The sequence below is a fragment of the Aethalodelphis obliquidens genome, unplaced genomic scaffold, assembly GCF_003676395.1.
Source record: "Aethalodelphis obliquidens isolate GAN/ISIS:26980383/991018 unplaced genomic scaffold, ASM367639v1 scaffold75, whole genome shotgun sequence".
In the NCBI taxonomy this organism is placed as follows: Eukaryota; Metazoa; Chordata; class Mammalia; order Artiodactyla; family Delphinidae; genus Aethalodelphis; species Aethalodelphis obliquidens.
In genome coordinates, this window is record NW_020838019.1 from 1,061,305 (window position 1) to 1,084,880 (window position 23,576).

General features: G+C 37.2%; 1 protein-coding gene across 1 annotated transcript in view; it reads right to left on the reverse strand.

Annotated features, from left to right (window-relative positions):
* Positions 1-13,472: 13,472 nt before the first annotated feature.
* Positions 13,473-23,576, reverse strand: part of NETO2 (neuropilin and tolloid like 2) — a 69,614-nt gene continuing 59,510 nt past the window's right edge. Inside the window, exons 8-9 of the mRNA XM_027092224.1 lie at positions 16,519-16,632; positions 13,473-15,383 (exon numbers count right to left, since the gene is read on the reverse strand). Of these exons, the coding sequence (XP_026948025.1) occupies positions 14,803-15,383; positions 16,519-16,632 (695 nt within the window). The 3' untranslated portion in view covers positions 13,473-14,802. The remainder of the gene's footprint in view (positions 15,384-16,518; positions 16,633-23,576) is intronic.

Here is a 23,576-nt window from a genome sequence, read left to right on the forward strand (position 1 = left end):
ACAAAATTCATAAGAAGAAATAAAAGAGGATTTTTTTCGCTACTATTTCATTTACCTTTGCTCTAATCTTCATTATTAACTTCTTTCTGCTACCTTTGGGTTTAGTTTGTTCTTCTTTTTCTAGCTTCTTGAGGTATAAAGTTAGATAGTTGATTTGAGATCTTTTTTATTTTTTGCAGTACGCGGGCCTCTCACTGTTGTGGCCCCTCCCACTGCGGAGCAGAGGCTCCGGACGCGCAGGCTCAGCGGCCATGGCTCACGGGCCCAGCCGCTCCGCGGCACGTGGGATCTTCCCGGACCGGGGCATGAACCCGTGTCCCCTGCATCAGCAGGCAGACTCTCAACCACTGCGCCACCAGGGAAGCCCTGAGATCTTTTTTAATGTAAGCTTCTATGGCTATAAGCTTCCCTCTTAGCACCACTTCTGCTGCATCCCATAAGTTTTGGTAGGTTATATTCTCATTTTCATTTGTCTCAAGATATTTTATAATTTATCCTGTGATTTCTTCTTTGACCCATTGGTTGTTTAACAGTGTATTATTTAATTTGCCTATTTCTGTGGATTTTCCAGTTTTCCTTCAGCTATTTATTTTTAGTTTTGTTCTATTGCAGTTGGAAAAGATTGTTTGTATGACCTCAATCTTCTTAAATTTGTTAAGAATTGTTTTGTGGTCTAGCACGTGGTCTATCCTGGAGAAAGTTCTGTGTGCACTTGAGGAGATGTGTATCTGCTCTTGTTGGAGACAGAGGCTCCTTCCTCGACTAAACTTTACTCAGTCTCCTCTAAGATCTCTAGACCCTGACCTTGGCATCTGTACTTTTTGGGCCTGCATCACCCAGTTATAGCAAGAATCACTACCAGCTAGTTTAGAGAGAATTCCTCCATCCTTGATATCTGATCACCCTCAATCTCTGATCAAATTCCTCACATCCCCACCATTCCCCAGGCAATGTCCGATCACCTTGCCCTGCCTTCACCAAGAATACTGTTTAAGTCTGTTGACTAGGACTTCCCCTTACCCTTGATGTTTCCTTTTAGTAATTTTTCATCCACTGAACCCCAACCTGCTCCTTGGTTATAAATCTCCACTATTCCATGCTGTATTTGGAGTTGAGCCCAGTTCTACACTGAAGTCTCTTTTCCTCTATTGCAATAGTCCCTGAATAAAATGTGTGTTTACTGCTTTAACAATTGTCAGACTCTGTGTTTCTTTAACATTGGGCAGAGGATTTTTTTAATATTCACATAAATAAACAATAATGTGCAGGTGCCCACACAGACTTTTGACTCGATTTGTTGGCATTTGCAAATGTAAATGATGCTGTGACAACTTTACCACAGATGAGTCATTAGTCATATTTAAACAAAAAAGTAACCAAGACTTCCAACTGATGCTCTGCTGGGCCTCTCTGGAGCTCCATAGGGTCAGCAGAGGTGGTGGACCCCACCAGAATGCAATGATAAAGTGATAAAGAGAAAAATCTTAAAAGCAGTCAGAAAAAGAGGCTCATTATATAACAGAAACAATGAATGACCACAGACTTCTGTCTGAAACAATGCAAGCCAGAAGACAATAATAATCCATCTTTAAAATGCTAAAAGACAAGGAAAATCTGTCAACTTAGAATTATTACATAGCCAGCAAACATGTTTTCCAAAAATACTTTTTTTTAGACAAACAAATGCCATAAGACCTGTAGTACAAATGGCACAGGAAATTCTTCAGGCAGAAGGAAAATGATATCAGACATTTGGATCTTTAAAAAGGAAGAAAGAGTGCAGGAAATAGTAAATATGTGGGTAAATATAAGAGATTTCCCTTCACTGAAAAAGTTTTATTTATTTATTTATTTATTTATTTATGTATTTATTTGTGGTATGCGGGCCTCTCACTGTTGTGGCCTCTCCCGTTGCGGAGCACAGGCTCCGGACGCTCACACTCAGCGTCCATGGCTCGCGGACCCAGCCGCTCCGTCCCGGACCGGGGCACGAACCCATATCCCCTAGCATCGGCAGGCGGACTCTCAACCACTGCACCACCAGGGAAGCCCTGAAAAAATTTTAAAAGGTAATTGATTTCAGGCTTCCCTGGTGGCGCAGTGGTTGAGTCCGCCTGCCGATGCAGGGCACACGGGTTCGTGCCCCGGTCCGGGAAGATCCCACATGCCGTGGAGCGGCTGGGCCCGTGAGCTATGGCCGCTGAGCCTGCGCGTCCGGAGCCTGTGCTCCGCAACGGGAGAGGCCACAACAGTGAGAGGCCCGCGTACCGCAAAAAAAAAAAAAAAGAAAAAGATAATTGATTTCTTAAAGTGAAAGTGATAACAATGTATTGTGGACTTTATGGCCTAAGTAGAGTTAAAATGTATAACAATAATAGTAGACAAGATGAAACCTACTGGTGTAAGGTTCTGACATTACATCTGAAGTGAAATAAAATTATTTGAAGATAGACTGTATAAGTTAAGGATGTATATTGAAAACCTTAGAGCAAGCCACTTAAAAAAGAAGCAAAGCTGTCATAGTTAATAAGCCATTAAGTCAAGATAAAAATGGAATGATGGGGGAAAAAAGCCTAATACAGAAAAGTCAGGAAAAGAGAAAAGTAATAAAGAGCATATGGGACAGATGGACCACACAGGAAAAACTAGCAAGATGGTAAATTGAAACCTAATTTAAAAATAATTATATTAAATGTAAATGGTCTACATTGTCAGGGTTATAATGTACAGGTCTATCATGGTTATGCTGTCAGGCACAAACTGGGTAGTTTTATAATGATTCAACAAGAAGACAATCTTAAATGAGTATGCTTACAACAGAACTTCAAACTACATGAATGGAGAAATAGATAAGTCTAAAGTTATAGTTTGAGATTTCAAAACACTTGTCTTAATAATTGACTGAAAAGCAACAGATATGTAAAAGATTTAAATAATGTAATGAAGATTATAACCATTTAATGATATTTGTTTAGAATATTACACATATATGTATAAAATCTGCCTATTTTTCTGATTGTTTTTAAGATTTAAAATACTACACGCAACTTCAGAACATATATTCTTTTAAATATCACATGAAATGTTTACCAAGAGAGACCATATGCTGGGTCATAAAATGAGTTTTAATAAATTAAAATGACAGAGATCATATAGGATGTGTTTTTTAACCACAAAAGAATTAAATTAGAAATCAGTAATAGAAACATTGCTAATAACAGAAAAGTCTAAAGCCAATGATAAATCTTCCACCTTAAGAAGCTAGAAAGAACAATAAACCCAAATTAAGTAGAAAGAAGAAAACAAAACGACAGAAGTAGAAATCAATAAAATTTTTTAAATGGACAAATAATAGAGAAAATCAAATAAACCAAAGGCTGGGCCTTGGTAAAGATCAGTAAAGTTGTAAATTTCAGCTGGACTGATTTTAAAAAAAGGAGAAAAGATGCAGATTACTATTATCAAAAATGAAGGCAGAGACATCACAGCAGATTCTACATATATTTAAAGAATAATAAGAAAATATTATGTCAATAAAATCAACAACCTAGGGCTTCCCTGGTGGTGCAGTGGTTAAGAATCCACCTGCCAACGCAGGGGACACGGGTTCGATCCCTGGTCCAGGAAGATCCCACATGCCGCGGAGCAACTGAGCCTGTGTGCCACAACTACTGAGCCCATGCACCTAAAGCCCGTGTTCTGCAACAAGAGAAGCCACCACAATGAGAAGCCTGTGCACCACAACGAAGAGTAGCCCCCATTCGCCACAACTAGAGAAAGCCATGCACAGCAACGAAGACCCAATGCAGCCAAAAATTTAAAAATTAATTAATTAATTAAATTTTTAAAAAATCAACAACCTAAATGAAGTGCCCAAATTCCTTGCATTCCAGAATGGACTCAAGAAGAAACAGAAAACTAAACAGCCTTATCTCAATTTAAAAAAATAAATTTCCCATTAAAAATCTTCAGACAAATAAGATATCAGGCTTAGATGGCTCCACTGGTGAATTTTATCAAACATTTAAGGATGAAATACCAATTCTATGCAAAATTAGAAAATGCAGGAGAAAGTAAATTACCTCCCAACTCATATCATGAGGCTTACAAACAAATATTCCTGATAAATGTAGATGCAAAAAATTCTTAGCAAGTATTAGAAATTAAATCTAGCAGTATATACAAAGTGTAATACATTGCAACCAAGTAAATTTATCCCAGGGATGCAAGGTTGATTTAACATTTGAAAAATCAGTCAATGTCATTTATCATATAAAAAAGAGGAAAACTATATGATTACCTCAATAGATGCTGAGAGAGTACTGGATAAAATTCAACACCTGTACAAAATAAAATCTCTTAGCAAACTAGGTATAACAGGGAATTTCCTCAACTTGATAAAAAGCATCTATGAAAAATGTGTACCTAAATAATACTAAATGGTGAAAGACTAAATGCTTTCTCCCCTGAGATGAAAAACAATAAAATAACAATAAAAAAAACAATAAAAGGATATCCACTCTCACCATTGCTATTTAACATCATACTGACAGTCCTAGCCAGTGTAACAAGGCAAGAAAAAGAAATAAAATGCATACATAATGTACAACTGCTTTTATTCATAGATGTTATGTTTGCATATATAAAAAATCTAGAGGAATCTATAAAATGCCACTAGAATAAGTAAGTTTAGAAAGTTTGTGTATAAAGTTAATGCACAAAAATCAACTGCATTTACTTAGTTGAGGCAGCCAGGCTCCTTAGTTGTGGCTTGCTGGCTCCTTAGTTGTGGCAGGAGGGCTCCTTAGTTGCAGCATGTATGTGGGATCTAGTTCCCTGACCAGGGATCGAACCTGCGCCCCCTGCATTGGGAGTGCAGAGTCTTAACCACTGTGCCACCAGGGAAGTCCCTCTTTATTTTGAATTGAAGCACAGTGGATTTACAATATTAGTTTCATGTGTACAACATAGTGATTCAAAATTTTTATAGATTATACTCCATTTAAAGTTATTATAAAATATTGGCTATATTCCCTATACTGTACAATATATTCTTGTAGCTTATTTATTTTATACATAGTAGCTTGTACCTCTTAATCCCCTACCCCTATTATGCCCCTCCCTCATCCCTCTTCCCACAGGTAACCACTAGTTTGCTCTCTATATCTGTGGGTCTTGTTTCTGTTTTGTTATATTCAGTTTCTATTTATTTATTTATTTTTGGCTGCATTGGGTCTTCGTTGCTGTGCATGGGTTTTCTCTAATTGTGGCACTCTGGGGCTACTCTTCATTGGGGTGCATGGGCTTCTCATTGTGGTGGCTTCTCTTGTTGCGGAGCATGGGCTCTAGATGTGCAGGCTTCAGTAGTTGTGACGCATGGGCTCAGTAGTTGTGGAGCATGGGCTTAGTTGTTCCGTGGCACGTGGGATCTTCCCAGACCAGGGATCAAACCCGTGTCCCCTGCATTGGCAGGTGGATTCCTAACCACTGCGCCACTAGGGAAGTCCCTATTCAGTAGCTTTATTTTTTAGATTCCACATATAAGTGATAACACAGAGTATTTGTCTTTCTCTATATGACTTATTTCACCAATCATAATACCTTCCAGGTCCATCCGTGTCATTGCAAATGGCAAAATTTCATTCTTTTTTATGGCTGAGTAGTTGAAGTATTTCTTTAAAATAGAATTCAACAGCTTTTGGTTGGTGTTTTTTTTGGAAACCCCTTTTTTTAAATTAATTTATTTATTTTTGGTTGTGTTGGGTCTTCGTTGCTGTGCAAGGGCTTTCTCTAGTTGTGGCGAGCGGGAGCTACTCTTCATCGCGGTGCACGGGCCTCTCACTATCGCGGCCTCTCTTTTTGTGGAGCACGGACTCCAGACACGCAGGCTCAGTAGTTGTGGCGCACGGGCTTAGTTGCTCCGCGGCATGTGGGATCTTCCCAGACCAGGGCTCGAACCCGTGTCCCCTGCATTGGCAGGCAGATTCTCAACCACTGCGCCACCACGGAAGCCCTTTGGGAACCCTTTAATCGCGTTATAGCAGTGGTTCTTACCTGGGCTGATTCTGACCCCTCCTTCCAGGGGACATTTGGCCATATCTGGAGACACTTTTGGCTGTCACAAATGGGGGTGGTGCTACTGGAGTATAGGTCAGGGACACTGCTAAACATCCTACAATACACAAAGTGGTCTCCCTGTAACGAAATATCATGCGGCCCAAAATGTTAACAGTGCTGAGCTCGAGAAATCCCATTCTCTAGGATAAGAAAATTCATTTTTTCAAAATTAGATTTTCTCACTCTCCCCTCTAATTAAAAGGAAATGGAACTCCATTTTGTAAGTCATAAGAAGCAGAAATGATGTTATCACATGGTGATGCCAGTCACAATACTTCTGATGTCCATAATTATTTTCAGAAAGTAAAAGTGCTTGATAACATCTTCAGGAAAAACACAAACTTCATATATAGGTAGTATAATTAACATTGTAAAGTATTAAAAATGAACTTACCTTTGGTTCACTGATAAAGTTCCCCGAACATAGCGACTACCATGGGCTGCTTTTGACTGGAGTTTCTTTATGAGATTGAAGTTTCCACCAAATTGTTAATTGCTTTCAGTTTCCCCATCTCCAAGAAAGGCAAAAAAGGTACCTGAGAAAGAAGCTGTTTCTGTTCTTGTTTTCTTGCTACTGGCACATTAGTATTCGACAGTGGTACTGTACTAAATTCTGGGGCTGCTACTGAAATGTCATTAAATTCCAACTTTACACATCTGGCATGCCGCCAAATGCAGCTCAGTGTGTTAAAGTGTGGATTATGGCCCCAAAAAATCAATGCTCTAGAATTCTGCGTTTATGTAAACCTACAATTAAAAAGTGGGCAATCACTTTCTTTGCTTATCTGATGCGGGGAAGAGAAGCGAGTTTTTTTCTAGGGTGGAGAGGTGAAAGTGTCAGCTTAAAACAGAAGCATTCCCTGGCACATCCTTTAAGACATAGCTTTTGATAGACAGTTTCTCTGTACACCTCTCAGCCTAGCACTGACCTGCACTGGTCAGGGAAGGTCCCTCATTTTCACAGACAAACTTTGGGAGTTTCTTCAGAGAACCTGGTTTGGTGTTGTAGAATTTCCTTAAGAAATGTGTGAACATTTGTGAGTAATGGGAAAACAAAACAAAACACTGGATCCTCATGAAAGAAGGTAGCGATAGCACGAGAGGACAGTTTTTGGACAGTGCATGTGTGGGTATGCTTATTTTAAATGACAGAGAGGTTATCCACAAGGCTCCTAGTGGAAAGGCAGGCACTTCTCCCAATCCCGCAGGAAAACAACGTAAAGCTTCAAGCAGTATAGTCACTGCCTGCCATCTAGCAATTAAAAATGGCAGGATGGGAAGACTAGAGATTCATTCGGCGCCTCTCTTGCAGAGATCAGGGTATTAAGGTGGAGCTGCCAAAGCAACAGGTACTATCCTACTTCTAGAGGCTAAGGTTTGACGCATTCATATTAGAAAGGGATTTCGGACACAGTTCTACCCACAGGGCAAAACAATGTCAGCAATAGCAGCTTCAAATTCAAAGGAAATATTTATACACAGATACAATGAAAGATACAGTTTATCTTTGTAGCAGGTAGCTGTGGCTGTCAGTCAGCTGCTGAAAACAATTTCAGAAAAAAAAACTGCAGAGTTGGTTTTTCGATCATTTTGACCAAAGCAGAGCAAAGCGAACCAAGGCAAAGCAAAGCAAAGCAAAAAAAAAAAAAAAAAAAAAAAAAGGAAAAAAGAGCATTCTCTTCCAGGAAATCTATTATTTTTCATCACAACAGAAAAATCTCTGTATTGAAATGTTTTGGCTACATTTCTCATTTTGGGGGTAGAGTGGTTCTGGACATGAAAGATTTGTATTTCTCAGTGCAGTCCCCTCAACCTTCTTTTTTTTGCGGGTGGGGGTGTGCTCTATTGCTTTCTTAATCAGCTTTCCCAAGAATCACCTTTTCAAGTGGAGTAATGATAGAGCTATAACTAGCTCTGCAGTCTAGGAAACTGGGTGTTAGTGTGATTGGAAATATGAAAGATTTTGACTGAATTATGGGAATACTATATAGAATTTGAATAGAATTTTATCCTTTATTCATTTTAAGATAATTTTATCTTACTCAAAGGAGACTTGATAAGTGATTTAAAAGGGGCACTATTAGAGAGTTAGGATTTAATTGTAATCTTATTTACATTTCAAATGCAGAATCAAATTTCAGTATCTTTTGCCATACTTGAGAGAGAACGGATTTAGTTAAGTGTCTTTATTTGTGGCTGGGGAGGCTAAAATAGCTGACAGGTACTCATGTAAGGGGAAGATTAGCTCTCCTCATTCCATGCTGCCAGGTTCAAGATGTGCCCACTGCACTGATAGTTCTGCAAACATATAACATCGTGTTAGATTCCATCAATACGTTTACCCCAGGAGTGAAACAGGGACATGCCACTGTCTTTTCTAGCTTCGTATTATCTATGGCTGCATAACAAATTACCCCTAAGTTTAGCAGCTTAATGCAACATATACTATCTTGGGTTTCTGAGTCAGTAATCTGGGTGTGGCTCAAGGTCCCTCACAAACTATAATCAAGGTGTTGTCTGTGGTCATCTCATGGCTCCAGTTGGGGGAGGAACCTCTTCCAGACCCAGTCACGTGTTGCTGGCAGGATTCAGTTCTTTGCAGGTGGTTGTACTGGGGGCCTCTGTGCTGTTGCCTGGAAACCCTGGTTTCTTGTCACATAGGCCTCTCCATAGGGCATCTCAGAACATGGCAACTGGCTTCCATCAGAGCAGGAAAGCACAAGAGTAATAGTGAGCCAGATAGAAGACAGAGTCTTTCTGTCACCTAGTCTCAGGAGAGACGTGTCCTTTTTGCCGTATTCTGTTCATTAGAAGCAGGTCACTAGGTCCAGCTCACATTCAAGGTCAGGGGATGATAGAGGATTGTGAATACTGGGAGGTAGGAATTGCTGGGAGCCATCTTGGAAGCCTCCTACCACTTATTTAAAGCGTTATTCTTTCTTTTTTTATATTAAAAACTAATGACTGAGAAAGTAAGGTTACCTTCAGACGCTGAATGTGACAGGCAGAGGCCACATATTTGAGTCAGTTGCAGCAAGTTACTTGTGCACATTTTCAGAGCTAAATTGTCTCCTGAGGCGTTACACGTAACAGACTGATAGTTACTCAAAGGTAGAGAAAACTCCCCTACGATTCACATGACTATTTTTGGGTTCAAAATTTGTGAATGCTTCTCTGAAACACCACTTAATACAAAGCTTAATACAAATCCTAGACAATGTCATCAATGGAAGAATAGAACAAGATTTGAAAAGCATGTTCAAAACCTAGATTTTTTGATGGAAATTCCTTCTAGCAATCAGCAGGTACTCAAAATGTTTCAATAAAGAAGGTACCGGCTCAAGTGGCCTGCTAGCACCAGATGTTACAGAGTATGACAAAGCTTGGAGGGTGAGACCACTTTTAGATAAAAGCTATTTCTTGATCCTAAATAACACAAAAAGTAAAATTGCTCTGTAACTATTTGCGGAGACAGACCAGTGGTAGCTACCTTTCTTTTCTTCTCCTTTTGCTCCTTGATCTGTGTGACTGAAAGACTCAAGAGTTTTTGGCTTTCTTTGCTTTCTCCTCAGGATACACCTTTCATGAGGTCTACCCACCCACCCTTACTAAGCTTGGCTGTGTACCTCAAAAGGACAACGTGTTCTGACAGCCCACTCTGTGGAAGATCTCAGGGCCACTTCAGTGACCAGAGGCAGCAGCCTGGATACTGCAGGCAACCTAAGACCATCTTGTTCTTTTTTTTTTTTTTTAAGTTCCTCACTTGAAGATTTATTTGAAAACTTAAAATGGTGTAATAGCCTGAGGAAGCTTTTATTTTTTATCGTAACTATGATTATTTTAGTTTGGAAGTGACCAGATAGGAAATGCCAACTTTGCCTGGGAAGGAATTTAGGATTCTTTGCGACTTCTAGAGACTTTGGAAATTGAGGCAAGCAAGGAAATCAAAACACAAGTTTTATTCCCAGTTCAAGGGTCAAATTCTTTACTGTGATATATCAAATCGAGTATTAAGCATATGAGAAGTCTTATATGGTCTGGAAGTTCACCTCTAAAAGAAAAATCATTGCTTCAAAAGAATATACTCAAGACAGTACATACTAAACATGCACCCCAGTCATTAGCTTCCTGGGCTTTTGTAGTCATTAAACCAATCACAGAAATATATGGAAAAGTTGCTTTAAAAAAAGCAAATTCAGAATTACGAGTTTGTTATTAGTAGAGGTATATAAAACATGGACAACTGATTTTGCAGAAAGCTAAAAAAAAGATATCCAAGGTCAACTTGTCATATTATTTAGCTCAGAACTCAAATCATTCTCCAAATTCAAGAGATACAGCACACACAAGTGTTTTAATTTCTAGAGTATAAGTTTTCCCCTTTAGATTTAAAAAGGATCACAAAAGCAAAACACTGAAAGCTCTTTCTGTCCAGTGTCAAGGATATAAATTGTTAACAAACGTTGTTTATTAAGAATTCACAGTAATTGTCTTGTAGAATTTGCAGGTGCCAAGAAATCGTGGCAACAAAATTGTAGAATAACAAAGTGTTACATAAGGAAAAAAAAAAGTAAAATATAATGCTTTGAAAGAAATTGTTGTAGAATAAATTACATTTTAAATCAGAATAACTGACAGCCTTACATGAAACATCTGGGCTGCTGTTTAGAGTGGCTTTTAAAACATATAGCCAGCTAAAGCAGGGAGAGAGCAGAAAGCAAGGAAAGGGCGCTGGACTAGCTCTGAGATGTGGGCACTCCATTCTCTTCTCTGTGCTTCAGTCTTCTCATTAATAAAGTTGGAGCAGATAATCTTTCTTGTATCTTCAAAAAAACCAAAATCTCAAGGTTCCTTCTGATCATGAACAATACAGCAGACACCATTTTGTAAGAGAGCATACTCTTCTCTGATTGAGAATTATTCCTGTAGTCACAACTAGGCTTTTCCTATCCTGTTCATCAGTTGACACACTCCTGAAACAAGGAAGCGTCCTCACCAGACAATAGCAGAACTATAAAAATGTTCAGGCATTTAGGAGGTTCTTTTAATGCCTAATAATCATATGAAAAGTGACAAAGACACTGACACAAGCTATTAACAAGTCAAAATAAAAGGAGTGTTTTTGATCTCTTTTGTGATTTGAAATGTGGAAAATCCTTTGCTTTTTGTTAAACCTTTGGGGTGAACATCTCCCCTCACAAAAGGTACATCATACTTTATTCCTACACACTTCAGATGTTGGGATTAGTAGGTTTCCTGAAATTTGAGGGCACTTGAGGATTAATACCTTGTGTTAAATTTGGGATCAATGGTGTCACAAATGACAGTGCTGTACAAGTGCACCTAATGCTGCTTCTGAATTGAAGATATTCTCTCCTCCAGATTTGCCTTTTTTGTTCTATGTTTAACACTGGGTATTATATTCTCTGTGAAGGGTGTAATAACTTCCACAAGATGGCTAAATTTCTTCTTAAATTACTAAAATTTATGGCTTTCACATTAGTAAACAATTTGCAAAGTTTTCTCATTACCTCAAAGATGAAAGACTATATATACAGCAATTAGCAGTATTCTGGAAATAATGCCTAAAATTTATTAGTTTCATTCTCTTCTCTTCATATCATATACTGCCAAATGTTTAACTAAGAAATAAATGAGATCTAATACCCACCTATAGTTCAATGAATAATAATAAGCCAGTCTCACAGGTGTAGAGAACTAACATATGGACACCAAAGTGGGAAAGTGGAGGGGGTGGTGGTGTGGTGTGATGAACTGGGAAATTGGGATTGACATGTATACACTGATGTGCATAAAATAGATAACTGATAAGAACCTGCTGTATAAAAAAATAAAATAAAATTCAAAATAGCATAAAATAATAAGCCAGTCTCAGGCTAGCTTAGCTATTGATCGTCTGGTTCTTTAGTTCCTAGCCTACACTGAGATGATGTGTCTTCACTGGGTTAAGATTTACCATTATGGCCTCTCTCTGTATTTTGCATTTTCTTTAAATTATGAGGAAATGTCGGTCAATATGAAGACCCTCCTTTCTTTAGTTTAAGAGAAAACTAGCCTCTTGCAGATAAGTTTGAGTTTTCTACCATGAAAAACAAAGATTTCATTTGTTTTAGCAGCAAGAAAATTTAGAATCAAATTTGTTGTCCAAGCTTTGCTGAGTTGCCTGAAATCATGTACTTCTGTGCTTTTTTAAATGTTAAATGTCTTCTTTAAAGGCTTTGTATTTTGTAGGCCTCTTCATACCCTTTTAAGAGACAGCAAGATACAAATTTCAAAAATAAAAATACAGGGGCTTCCTTGGTGGTGCAGTGGTTGAGGGTCCACCTGCTGATGCAGGGGAAGCGGGTTCGTGCCCCGGTCCGGGAGGATTCCGCATGCCGCGGAGCGGCTGGGCCCGTGAGCCGTGGCCGCTGGGCCTGCGCATCCGGAGCCTGCGCTCCGCAGCGGGAGGGGCCACAACAGTGAGAGGCCCGTGTACCACTAAAAAAAAAAAAAAAAAAAAATACAGTTACAAGTGACTAGTTAAGCATATTGTATTATTTTCTACTATAGATGTTAAAGACGATTTAATAGTTTTTTTTAATGGATATAATTTTACATAGAAAATATGATAATTTTCCTTTCATTAAGAATGAGATCACAGTTATTATTTTATTAAGGATTTACTAAATACTGTCTGGTGTGTTACCTACTAAAATGCCTTTTCAGCTACTGAAAGAATTTAGCTACCTAATCTGGCTCTGGTTCATTAGTTCATTGAACACTACATTCGTTAAGTCTTTTTACCTTCCCAAGTTATATTTTTAAAACAGGAAATTATGCTGACTTTAAAAAAACTTAAATCAAGACAATACTATTTGTAGGCTTTCCTATCTTCTGGATGGTATATACTTTTTTAAAAATAAAAAATGTGATATAATAAGCATTTTGAAGGAGTATTATACATGTATCATGTTTAAGGTCACAGTTTTCATTAATCTGAGAAAACATACAGATGTGATACTTTAAAAAAATCAGTGAAATCCAGTGAAACTTTAATTTCTCATTTCATTGAGAATTTAACTACAAAAAATATCAAAAATGAGAATTTATCTTTTAGTTATAATTCAATAAATGGATTCCTTTCTATATATATCTTAAGATCGAAAATCTCAGTGCCATAAATAACATGATTGAAGAATCATGTAACAATGTATATTTTAATATCAGATTTGTGTGGTGATTTAGAACAATAAATATCACACAGTGAAAAATTTATCATAAACTAAATGCAATAACAAGAGGAAACAAATGCTTATGTACACATTACCAAGGTCTTTACAATAAATTATAGTGTACAGTTCCATCACAGCATATTTGTATACAAAGTCACTAACGCAAACATTGAAAGAAATCTGTCATGTAGCTCTTTAATCTTGATTTAATAAAGTTTGTACAGTATCAAATAATATCAAAAGTCTAAAAAAACACAATGAGTTTTTATATCATGTTTATAAATTATTGTTTATATACCATTAAAAAAAAATAAGGTCAAAAGTGCAGTTTAAAAAAAAGTGGAAATTGTTATTCTTGGTAAGAACTAGAAAAACGTACTGTCCCAAGTAAGAAGCAATCTAAAGGCTTATACAGTTTCTTAGGCATTTTCCTTTAACTCTCAAACAACCTTGGTTACCATATCCTACAAGATAAACCAATACAAAGGGAGTGAAATAATCTTTTTATAAAAATAATACAAAACACAGATCTAGTAATGAGAAACACTGGAAATAAATATAATGATAGGCCTCCCCCCAAATGCATTAAATGACTTTTTGCTCACAGGAATGAATGTGCTATCACTGAATGTAATAAAACTTGGGAAATTTCAAAGCATTTCTAAAAATTTTAATCTTTGTCAAGTTTTTAGGTATAACTGGCAATGGTGCATACATCCCAGGATTATGAAACTTTTTCGTATAACTAAGACAAAATATGACTTAAAGGTGCTAAATCATATCACAGAAAATAAAGACTAAGGATCCAGTAATTAAAAGGCAGCAGTATAGAAACTAGTCAAGAAGAAAGATGGACAAAACACAACTCTGTGTCTTAATTGGCACTTATCACAGTAACTAGTTATATTTTGACAAATTCTAGAACAAATGCCTATATTGAAATACGTGTGATACATGAACCACTTATATAAGAAACTGAAAGGGTAAAATTACTGGCTTATAAAACAAATTAAATTTAGAGAAAAGAAAAAAATAAAAGGAATGTGAAGAAAAATCTTACTTTTAAACTTATTGTGGGATCAAAACATTGACAGAGCTGTATCAATCAGGAGCGGTCTTCCTGCTGCTAAGACCCGCAGGCAGCTGAGCCTGGCGCAACACCACCCCTCATCTCTCCAAATGCTACTATGTAACTGGTGCTTTGTTTGTAGGACACTGAGCAATAGAGGCTTATTTTTTGTTTTTTACTGAATGGAATAAGTTCCCAGGTTGGGTTAACATATATAGACTGCCTGAGATAATAAAAACTTCACCATTACATTAGGTTAATGGGAAATGAAGATCTTCCTGGCTCTGACAGGAGAAAAGGGGTGGCTGCTGAAAACAGTATGGGTGCTCTGTAGGCTACATACGTACATACTTAATAATTAATGTCACCTTCAGTAGAAGATTAAAAATCGATGGATATGGATGCTTGTGCAGAATCTTCCCGCCCTCTGACATAAATTTCACAGGGAATCTCTTCCATTACTCTGTCTTCTAGGGCCTGTTCAGGGCACTCGTGTGCCTGCTTGAAAGTGTAGCTACTCTTTTTGAAGGTGCTATTAAATGTTTTCATTGGCTGCGGTTGTGCAAAATCATTTCGGAAGGGAAGTTCCATGGAACTGAGGTTGGTCCTGCTTTGTTTGATGCTGGGTGCCTGCGATCCACAGTGATGGTCGTGGATGCACCGCGACGCCGTGGAGGAGCACCGCGCCTTCTGGTAGCTGTCCAGTTCCTCCGACAGGTCGGCCAGGTCCGCAGACATCTCCTTGTCTCTCAGTGAAAACAGTTCATAATGAGGAGGATCAAACACTTCTTGGAATCCAGTTTTATTAAAAGCAGTTTTGCAAGCCATGACCTTTTTTCGAGGCTGTTTCACTTGTACTAAAATAGAAATAATGAGAAGGACCAAGACAATCCCTGACGTAATGCCAATAATTGTTCCGTGAGTTTTAGTGATTTGTTCAAACAGTCCTGCTTTTTTCTTTTCTGCAGAAAAGAGAAAGAAAAACGATGAGGCTTTTAAAATTTGTTCATGAGTCCTGTCACAAATTGGTAAAGTATTTTTAAGTAAAGCAGAACACTTCTGTATTTTTTTTCAAATACAACACAGAAAATGCAATTTAAAATTAGGTTTTAAAACAAAATAATCCCATTACGACTTCTGGTTAAACTAACCAATCATAACGCAGCTACACAGACTACGAAAAAGGAAAAGGACTTGGTTCTTTACTCAGAAGGTACGTGAATACATAGCTTGCAGATCAAAGTAATACATGAATACAGAAAACACCAAAACAAAATACCCTTGTTCTATCAAGTTTAGCTTTCTGTTCTATGGTAGTTTTGATATACCCATAGTATTTCTACTGATGGCCATAAGCAAGAGAATGATCTGACTAACCCACTCAGGTATGTTATCATGGTCTACTGTTTTTGAATGATTACCTGAAAATACTTTCTCTCAAGTACTTCAGATACCCATATCAGATTACATTAACTTTCCATAGTAAGATATTTATTGAACTCTTGGGAGAATAAAAGGGAGATAAACTTTAGTACTGAAACAGTGATTTGATAACCAGTTTGTAGACATTCAACTAGTATTACCACAAGCCATATTTATCTTCCAGGGAGTATATACTGGAAATATAGTGTAGGAAATTCATGGAATAAAAAAAGCAGTCCTTATAATGATTCTGTTTTTACATTGTAAGACTGAATCCATCAGTTGATTTTTATTAAATAGTATTTTCATTTAATTTAAAAAATAAGAATACTCTAGGTTACAATCTAAATTATTATGAGAATAAGGTATCTTTACAATAGAAATGACCAAGAAAATAAGGGCAGGAAATACCATGATTGACTTTTGAACAACTTTAAGGTAAAAAACATAGTCTATAAAAAAAATGCTTTTGGTGAGAATAAATATTTTTCTTCACTTTTACCACATCCCAGAAGTCTATGATCCATTAAGGAGAACATTTATTTTATATGTGTTTATTCCAGCCAAAGCAGTTATGCCAAGCACAGTTGTAGAAAAAGACATTTTAATTTTTTCTTAATGAAAGGCAATGGACACTCCTCTCTCAAAAAGGCTGGCCTTTGCCAATAGACTCACCTTTACAATGATTTTCATCCCAAGGGTATGCACAGTTTTGAACCCCATTACAGACTAAAGAATTATTGATGCACATGTTGCTATGGCAAAAGAAAGTGCTGCCTGTGCAGGGAGCTGTAGGAAAAAAGGAAACTTTGTTGCTAAGAACTGAAAGCATACAGATTACAACTCATCCTGATTTATTTTACATTTACTCTTATAAAGTCAACATCTTACCTCAAAGGCTTTTTTGTGAACACACTCTGTACTACACAAACAATAAGACAAAGGCCAATATTCTCTGTTGCTGACTCATGTAAACCTGAACTTAGTTTTGGCACCAAAAGACTGTTTTTAGTGTAATGACAATATGAATATACGGTTATCCCTTGGTATCTGAGGGGGATTGGTTCCAGGACCCGCTGCAGACACCAAAACGTGCAGATGCTCATGTCCCATAGTAGGCCTCTCCATATCCAGTTCCTCATCTGTGGATTCAACCAACCATAGATCATGTAGTACTGTAGTATTTGCTACTGAAAAAAATCCATGTATAAGTGGACTTGCACAGTTCAAACCTCTGTTACTCAGGGGTCAACTGTATTTCCCATGGTTCTTATGAAACTAGTATATAGCCCGGTATATATATATATATTTTTTTTTTTGGCTGTGTTGGGTCTTTGTTGCTGTGCATGGGCTTTATCTAGCTGTGGCGAGCGGGGGCTACTCTTCTTTGCGGTGTGCGGGCTTCTCATTTTGGTGGCTTCTCTTGTGGAGCACGAGCTCTAGGCGCTCAGGCTTCAGTAGCTGCGGCATGTGGGCTCAGTAGTTGTGGCTTGCGGGCTATAGAGCGCAGGCTCAGTAGTTGTGGCGCACGGGCTTAGTTGCTCCATGGCATGTGGGATCTTCCCAGACCAGGGCTCGAACCCATGTCCCCTGTACTGGCAGGTGGATTCTCAACCACTGCGCCATAGCCTGGTACATTTTTTCAAAATGTTAAAAGAAAATGTTAGCAAAGACGTGGAGACACTGAACCCTTGTGCATTGCTGGTAGAAATGTAAAATGGTGCAGCTGCTGTGGTAAATAGTATAGCAGTTCCTCAAAAATTCATATAGGTTACCATAAGCTCCAGCAATTCTCCTTCTAGGTATATACTCTTAAGAATTGAAGGCAGAGACTCGAACAGATACTTGCTGTTCATAGCAGCATTATACACAAGAGCCAAAAGGTTAAAGCAACCCAAATGTCTGTTGATGGATGAATGGATTACCACAGACAAAAAGGAAAAAAAACACTCTTCGGAATTTCAAAAAAAATGTTTTAAACAGTAAAGATATATGGAATATATGCCATTGAATTTCATATTTGATATAATTCTTAAAAAAACCTTAATGGTCTCAAAGCTCATCATAAGGACAATAAGTATTAGTTACATAACATAAGCTGTTAGATTAAGGATAGAAAAGCCAAGGAAGACGTATGGTGATATTTTATTCAAGTACAAAATTAGCTAGTGTACCCACTTCTGTTGTGTCATATATATCACAAAATCATATTACACAAATGTGTGTACTTTAAAATAGAACAAGTGTCCTAGAGAACATATAACATTTTTGAATTCCTCATTTCTAAAAACTGGAGTTTTGTTTTTTGTTTATATATCATACCATAATTCTATTATATACTATATCATATTACATGCTGAATTCTTATTTTACCTATTTTATCCAGTTCACAAATGGGGATACAGGGAAGAGAAGCTATTTTCAAGACAGGGTGAGTGAAGTTATAAACAGCACTGTGGCTTCTAGGTATTCTGATTTTCTGAGTGAAACTATCATCAGCTCTTAACGTTTATCAACAGAACATTATATGACAGTACTTTGATGGCTCTTCATAGTTCCAAAAGTGGCAAAAAAGACAGGTTTTCTGCAGTGTTTCTTATTGATTGAACAGTGAGTGGAAAATACCCTTAGTTTTTTATCATAGAGTTTTTTTTTTTTTTTTCCGGTACGCGGGCCTCTCACTGTTGTGGCCTCTCCCGTTGCAGAGCACAGGCTCCGGATGCGCAGGCTCAGCGGCCATGGCTCACGCGCCCAGCTGCTCTGCGGCATGTGGGATCTTCCCGGACAGGGGCACGAACCCGTGTCCCCTGCATCGGCAGGCGGACTCTCAACCACTGCGCCACCAGGGAAGCCCCCATAGAGTTCTTTATAACTGTTCTCCACATTATTTAAAGCAATTAGAGAGCAGCACTGATATTGTCAGATTTCGTTTTGTAGAAATGTGAAGTATATTTAAAATTACAAATGTATTAAGCTTTATGGATTTTCAAAGGACAAGCATAGCTGTTTATAATGAGAATCAATGTATGAGTTATTGACATGGGTTGCTAATGACATGCTTCAATTCAAAACTATATAAAATGGCTGAATTATAAGTCTTTATAAATAAGGGACAAAGATAACAGCAAAAATACTGCTGTTATGAACTACTCTCTACTTAAAGCCTGAGGACTTTCTCCTTTCCCCTTTACTCACTATGGGTCATGGTGTGGGAGAGAAGAGGGGGTTAGGATTTTAGCTTCCCTCTACTTCTGATGAGATGTGTCAATGATGGTGAAAGATGGTTCTCTCCTTCAATTAGGTCTGCAGGGGACCCGTAGGGCAGTAAGTCACTGAAAATCACACTATGGATTTATTCTAACAAAAATATCTTCTGCTGCTTTCACAGTTCTAGTCCTGGAAATTACTTTCCTAAAACCATTCCCTTTCTTAAAGAGTGAGGTATATATTAGTATTCAGTGCTTGGGAAGAAGTCAAACATATCCTGGTTGCTATTCTATATCATTCATTTTAGCCAAGTTATACTATTTTAGTCACATCTGCAATCTACAATGAGTAGAAATGAAGTGAATCTCTCATGCAGAATTAGTCCATTTATATAAACCTCCTCAGAAATATTTTCATGGATGGATTAATAATAATTACAAATCATTAACATTTTAGAGAACAAAAGAGTTTAACAATTTGAATTAATGATAAGCATGTAAAAATGTACTGTTTGGAGCTCTCAAATGTGCTTATCAAATGGACATTCTTAAACTGGGACTTTTGTTTTATAAAAATTCACAAAATCCTTTATTTTGATCACACACTTTTTTTGGAGGGGAGGTTTTCTTTTTCTTCTTGGGTAATAAAAGCTACATTTAGGATATGGAGCTAAGTCTACTGCAGCCTTCAATTAGTCTGACCTTTAGTGACTAGTGTAAAGATATCACTTGAAGGAGGCTTGTCACCTGTTTACTTATCAGATTTGTATTAAAGAGAAATCATTAGTGTTTATAGAGAAAACAGCTAAAACACGTTAGAGAAGAATTTTACATATAAGTTTAGACCACTGCCAAAATAAATATAATGTGAGTTAAGAATGTGAACAAGTAGCCATATTTAAAAGTCTTTAAAAATAAACTGGTGGAATTAATTCTGCTGATAGTTTACTTAACCTAATATATCTGTGCAAAAAGTTAATGCAGCAGGACCAAGGCTGCTACCTTTAGAAGGGTCCGTGTGCAAGGCTGGCCCTTAGCTGGCATCTGGGAACTTGGCTTTCCTCTATTACCTGACTGATAAGGTGGTTCACGGTGCCTAGAGTTTGTGTTAACAATGTCATCTATGCCAAATACTTGCTTTCCTTCTGTGAATCTAGAATTTCGGTATATGCAAGGCAGACAGTGCCGATGTGAACAGCCCCCAATATAAAACCTTGGGTGCTGAATCTCTAAATGGGCTTTTCTGGGCAGAAACATTTTACATATTACTGCATTTTCTGGTTGCTGGAGAAATGAACATACTCAGTGTGCCCCACTTGGGAAGGAGAGAGCATAATGAAGCCTGTGAAAGGACTTCTCCAGATTCAGACAATCTTTTTCCCTTACTGATCCTTTCACTGTAATAATCTTAGCTGTTAGGACGAATGTATGTTGGTCCTAGCAAATCACCTATCATGTGGATGGTGTTGGGGAGCCCTGAAACAATATCCAAAATGGTATCATTTTAACATGTAATCAATATAAAACATTATTAATGAGATATTTTACATTCTTTATTTCATACCAAGTCTTTGAAATCTGGGATCTATTTTTGTAATTATAGCACATTTCAATGTAGACTGGCTGCATTGTTAAGTGCTCAACAGCTACATGTGGCTGATGGACCCTGTACTGGGCAGCATGGGTAGTACAGATGTTGGGAGTAAATGTACTGAGGAAAAAAGTAAGAAGCCTAAAAGGCTTTCTTGCTAACTGCATCTTTGTATCAAGCGCTGATTTGAATTATTTGAAACAGTAAAACAGCCTTTGTAGGGTTGTTTTTTATTTTTCAAGTTTGAAAAGTTTTCAAAATAAAACAATTTTTAGAAACAAACTGAGGTTATATCTATAGATCGATAAAAAGCAACAGCACAGTCTACTTGTGGCAAATACCACTGCTGAACTCTTGACATTTCCCAATGCTCGAGGAATTCACTACACCCAAAATAACTCAACACTTTCTTTTATCCATTCAGTTTTCATTTTCCAAGTCAGTCGGGCCCCAGAAAGTGACTGTCACTTTGCATCCTTGTGGAGTCTGTCTCCACAACTCTTCTTTCTCCTCACTGTCACTTGTTTGGTTCAGACCTTCCTGGTTTCCCACCTCAATCATGGAAGTAACCTCCTAAGTAGCCTCCATGCCCCAATAGAAGTACAGCTCTGATTATATCATTTTGTAGTATAACATGCTTCAAAACTCCCCAATGCCTGTCTAAATAAAGCCTTTAGTTTAAAGGTCTTCAAATTCTAGCTTTAATCTACCTTTCCTAGTTCATTTCTCTCTGTTCTCCTTTCCACTACTTCTTGTGGGCCAAATTAACTCTGATTCTATACCTTTTTCATTATAGTACCTCTGCTGGAATAATAACCTCAATTAACATTTCTACCTTCTAAAATCTACCTACCCTCAAGGATAAACCCAAAGGACCTTCCTTCAAGGACTACTTGCTTCATAAACAATGCTGCCCACTAGAAGTAACTTTGATATTTAATAAGAAAGCACTTTGTTTTCTGTCTTAAATGGTCTTTGTCATAGTCAATCCTGTATTTACTTCATTTGCATATATGCCACCTCACTTAAGTGACTGTAAGATCCTTTAGGACAGGGACTGTATCATCCATTTTTGTATCTTCATAGCAAACACTTCATATTGTAAAAGTTAAATAAATGAATGGAAGGCAGGTAGGAAGACTGGTTGGCTAAAATTAACTTCATAACCCAACTGACCATCTGGCAATTCAAAAAGATCTTTAAAATTAAAGATAGAAGAGTTCAGCTACAGTAAAGACTGTATATGGTCACATACAACCACAATTTTAATATAGAATCCAAGGAATAATAATATAATACTTTGAAATTATAAGTAAAGGGTAAAATTAGTAATTTCCAAATTTCTCAAGAAAAATATCTGATAATATCTTACTGTTACACTGAAATATTTACTAACTTTGGATTTGCAAAAATCATATAGCTTATCATTATACCATACTCATCAGTCAGGACATAAACGCTAAAACATTTGTCTCATGAGGACAATAGATATTATATACCACTTATTTTTTCAAATATATGTGATGGGAACATACACATGCAAGTGTATCCAGGAAGTCTGGGTGAGTCTTTAAATGGTAGTTTTCTTCATATAGGAGATGACTGTGAGGAAAGGAACCCATTAAACAGGCTAATCAGCCCTACCCAAATGTAGATTAAAGTTAAGGGCCATTCAAAACCAAGTCAAAAACATGATGGTGTAAAAGCAGTTTTTTGTCAAGCTAATGCAATATGATCTGCACTTACAATAAGCAAAATCAACAAAATAATTAGGAAATACTGACAAGTCACTTGTACTTTTATAGGAGAGACAAAAGCAGTGAACCATTTCGCCTTGTGAGGATTTGTTCACTTGAATTACCAAGGGTTTAAGGGAAGAATTCTAAAATCTGTTCTCAAAGTTTCTCCACCTATAAGCTGGGTCAGTGTGTCTACACATGAGCTACAACATCCTTTAATACGAAAAAGTTCCCACATGCTCATAAAACAGTAAAGATACCTTTAAAGACTTAGGCAATCAGAAAAAGACAAAATCCCCATTGTAACCACAAGGAAGATGTCTAAAGGATATGCACAGAAGAAAATCTAAATGTGTCACTACAAAAATCAACCAAGCACAAAAGAAGGCTGTGATGAAGGAAATAAGGGATAACAAAACTGTTAAGACATATAGAAATCAAACAGCAAAATTGCAGAAGTCCTTCCTTATTAGTAATTACTTTAAATGTAAATGGATTAAACTCTCCATTCAAAAGGCAGAGATTAGCAGAAAAGATTAAAAAAACCAAGATCCAACTATATGATATTCTATAAGAGATTCACTTTAGATCCAGAGACATAATTAAGTTGAAAGTAAAAGGATGGAGAAAGATATTCCATACATATAGTTACCAAAAGAGAGCTGGGCTGGTGATACAAATACAGGCATATGTTGGAGATATTGCTGGTTTGGCTACAGGCTACTACAATGAAGTGGGTATTCAAGTACTCACATGAATTTTTTGGTTTCCTAGTGCATATAAAAGTTACATTTACATTTTACTGTAGTCTGTTAAGTGCGCAAGTAGCATTATATCTAAAAAACACAATGTACATACCTTAATTAAAAAACTTTATTGCTAAAAAATGCTAACCACCATCTGAGCAAGTCTTTTTGCAATAGTAACATCAAAGATCACTGATGACCATAACAAATGAAATAATAATGAAAATATTTGAAATATTGTGAGAATTATCAAAACATGACAGAGAGAAATAAAGTGAGCAAATGTTAGAAAAATGGTGCCAATAGACTTGTTCAACACAGGGTTGCCACAAACCTTCAATTTGTGAAAAATACAGTACCTATAAAGTGCAATAAAGTGCCGTGCAATAAAACAAGGTATGCCTATTATCAGACAAAAACAGACTTTAAGTCAAAACTGTTACAAGTGACA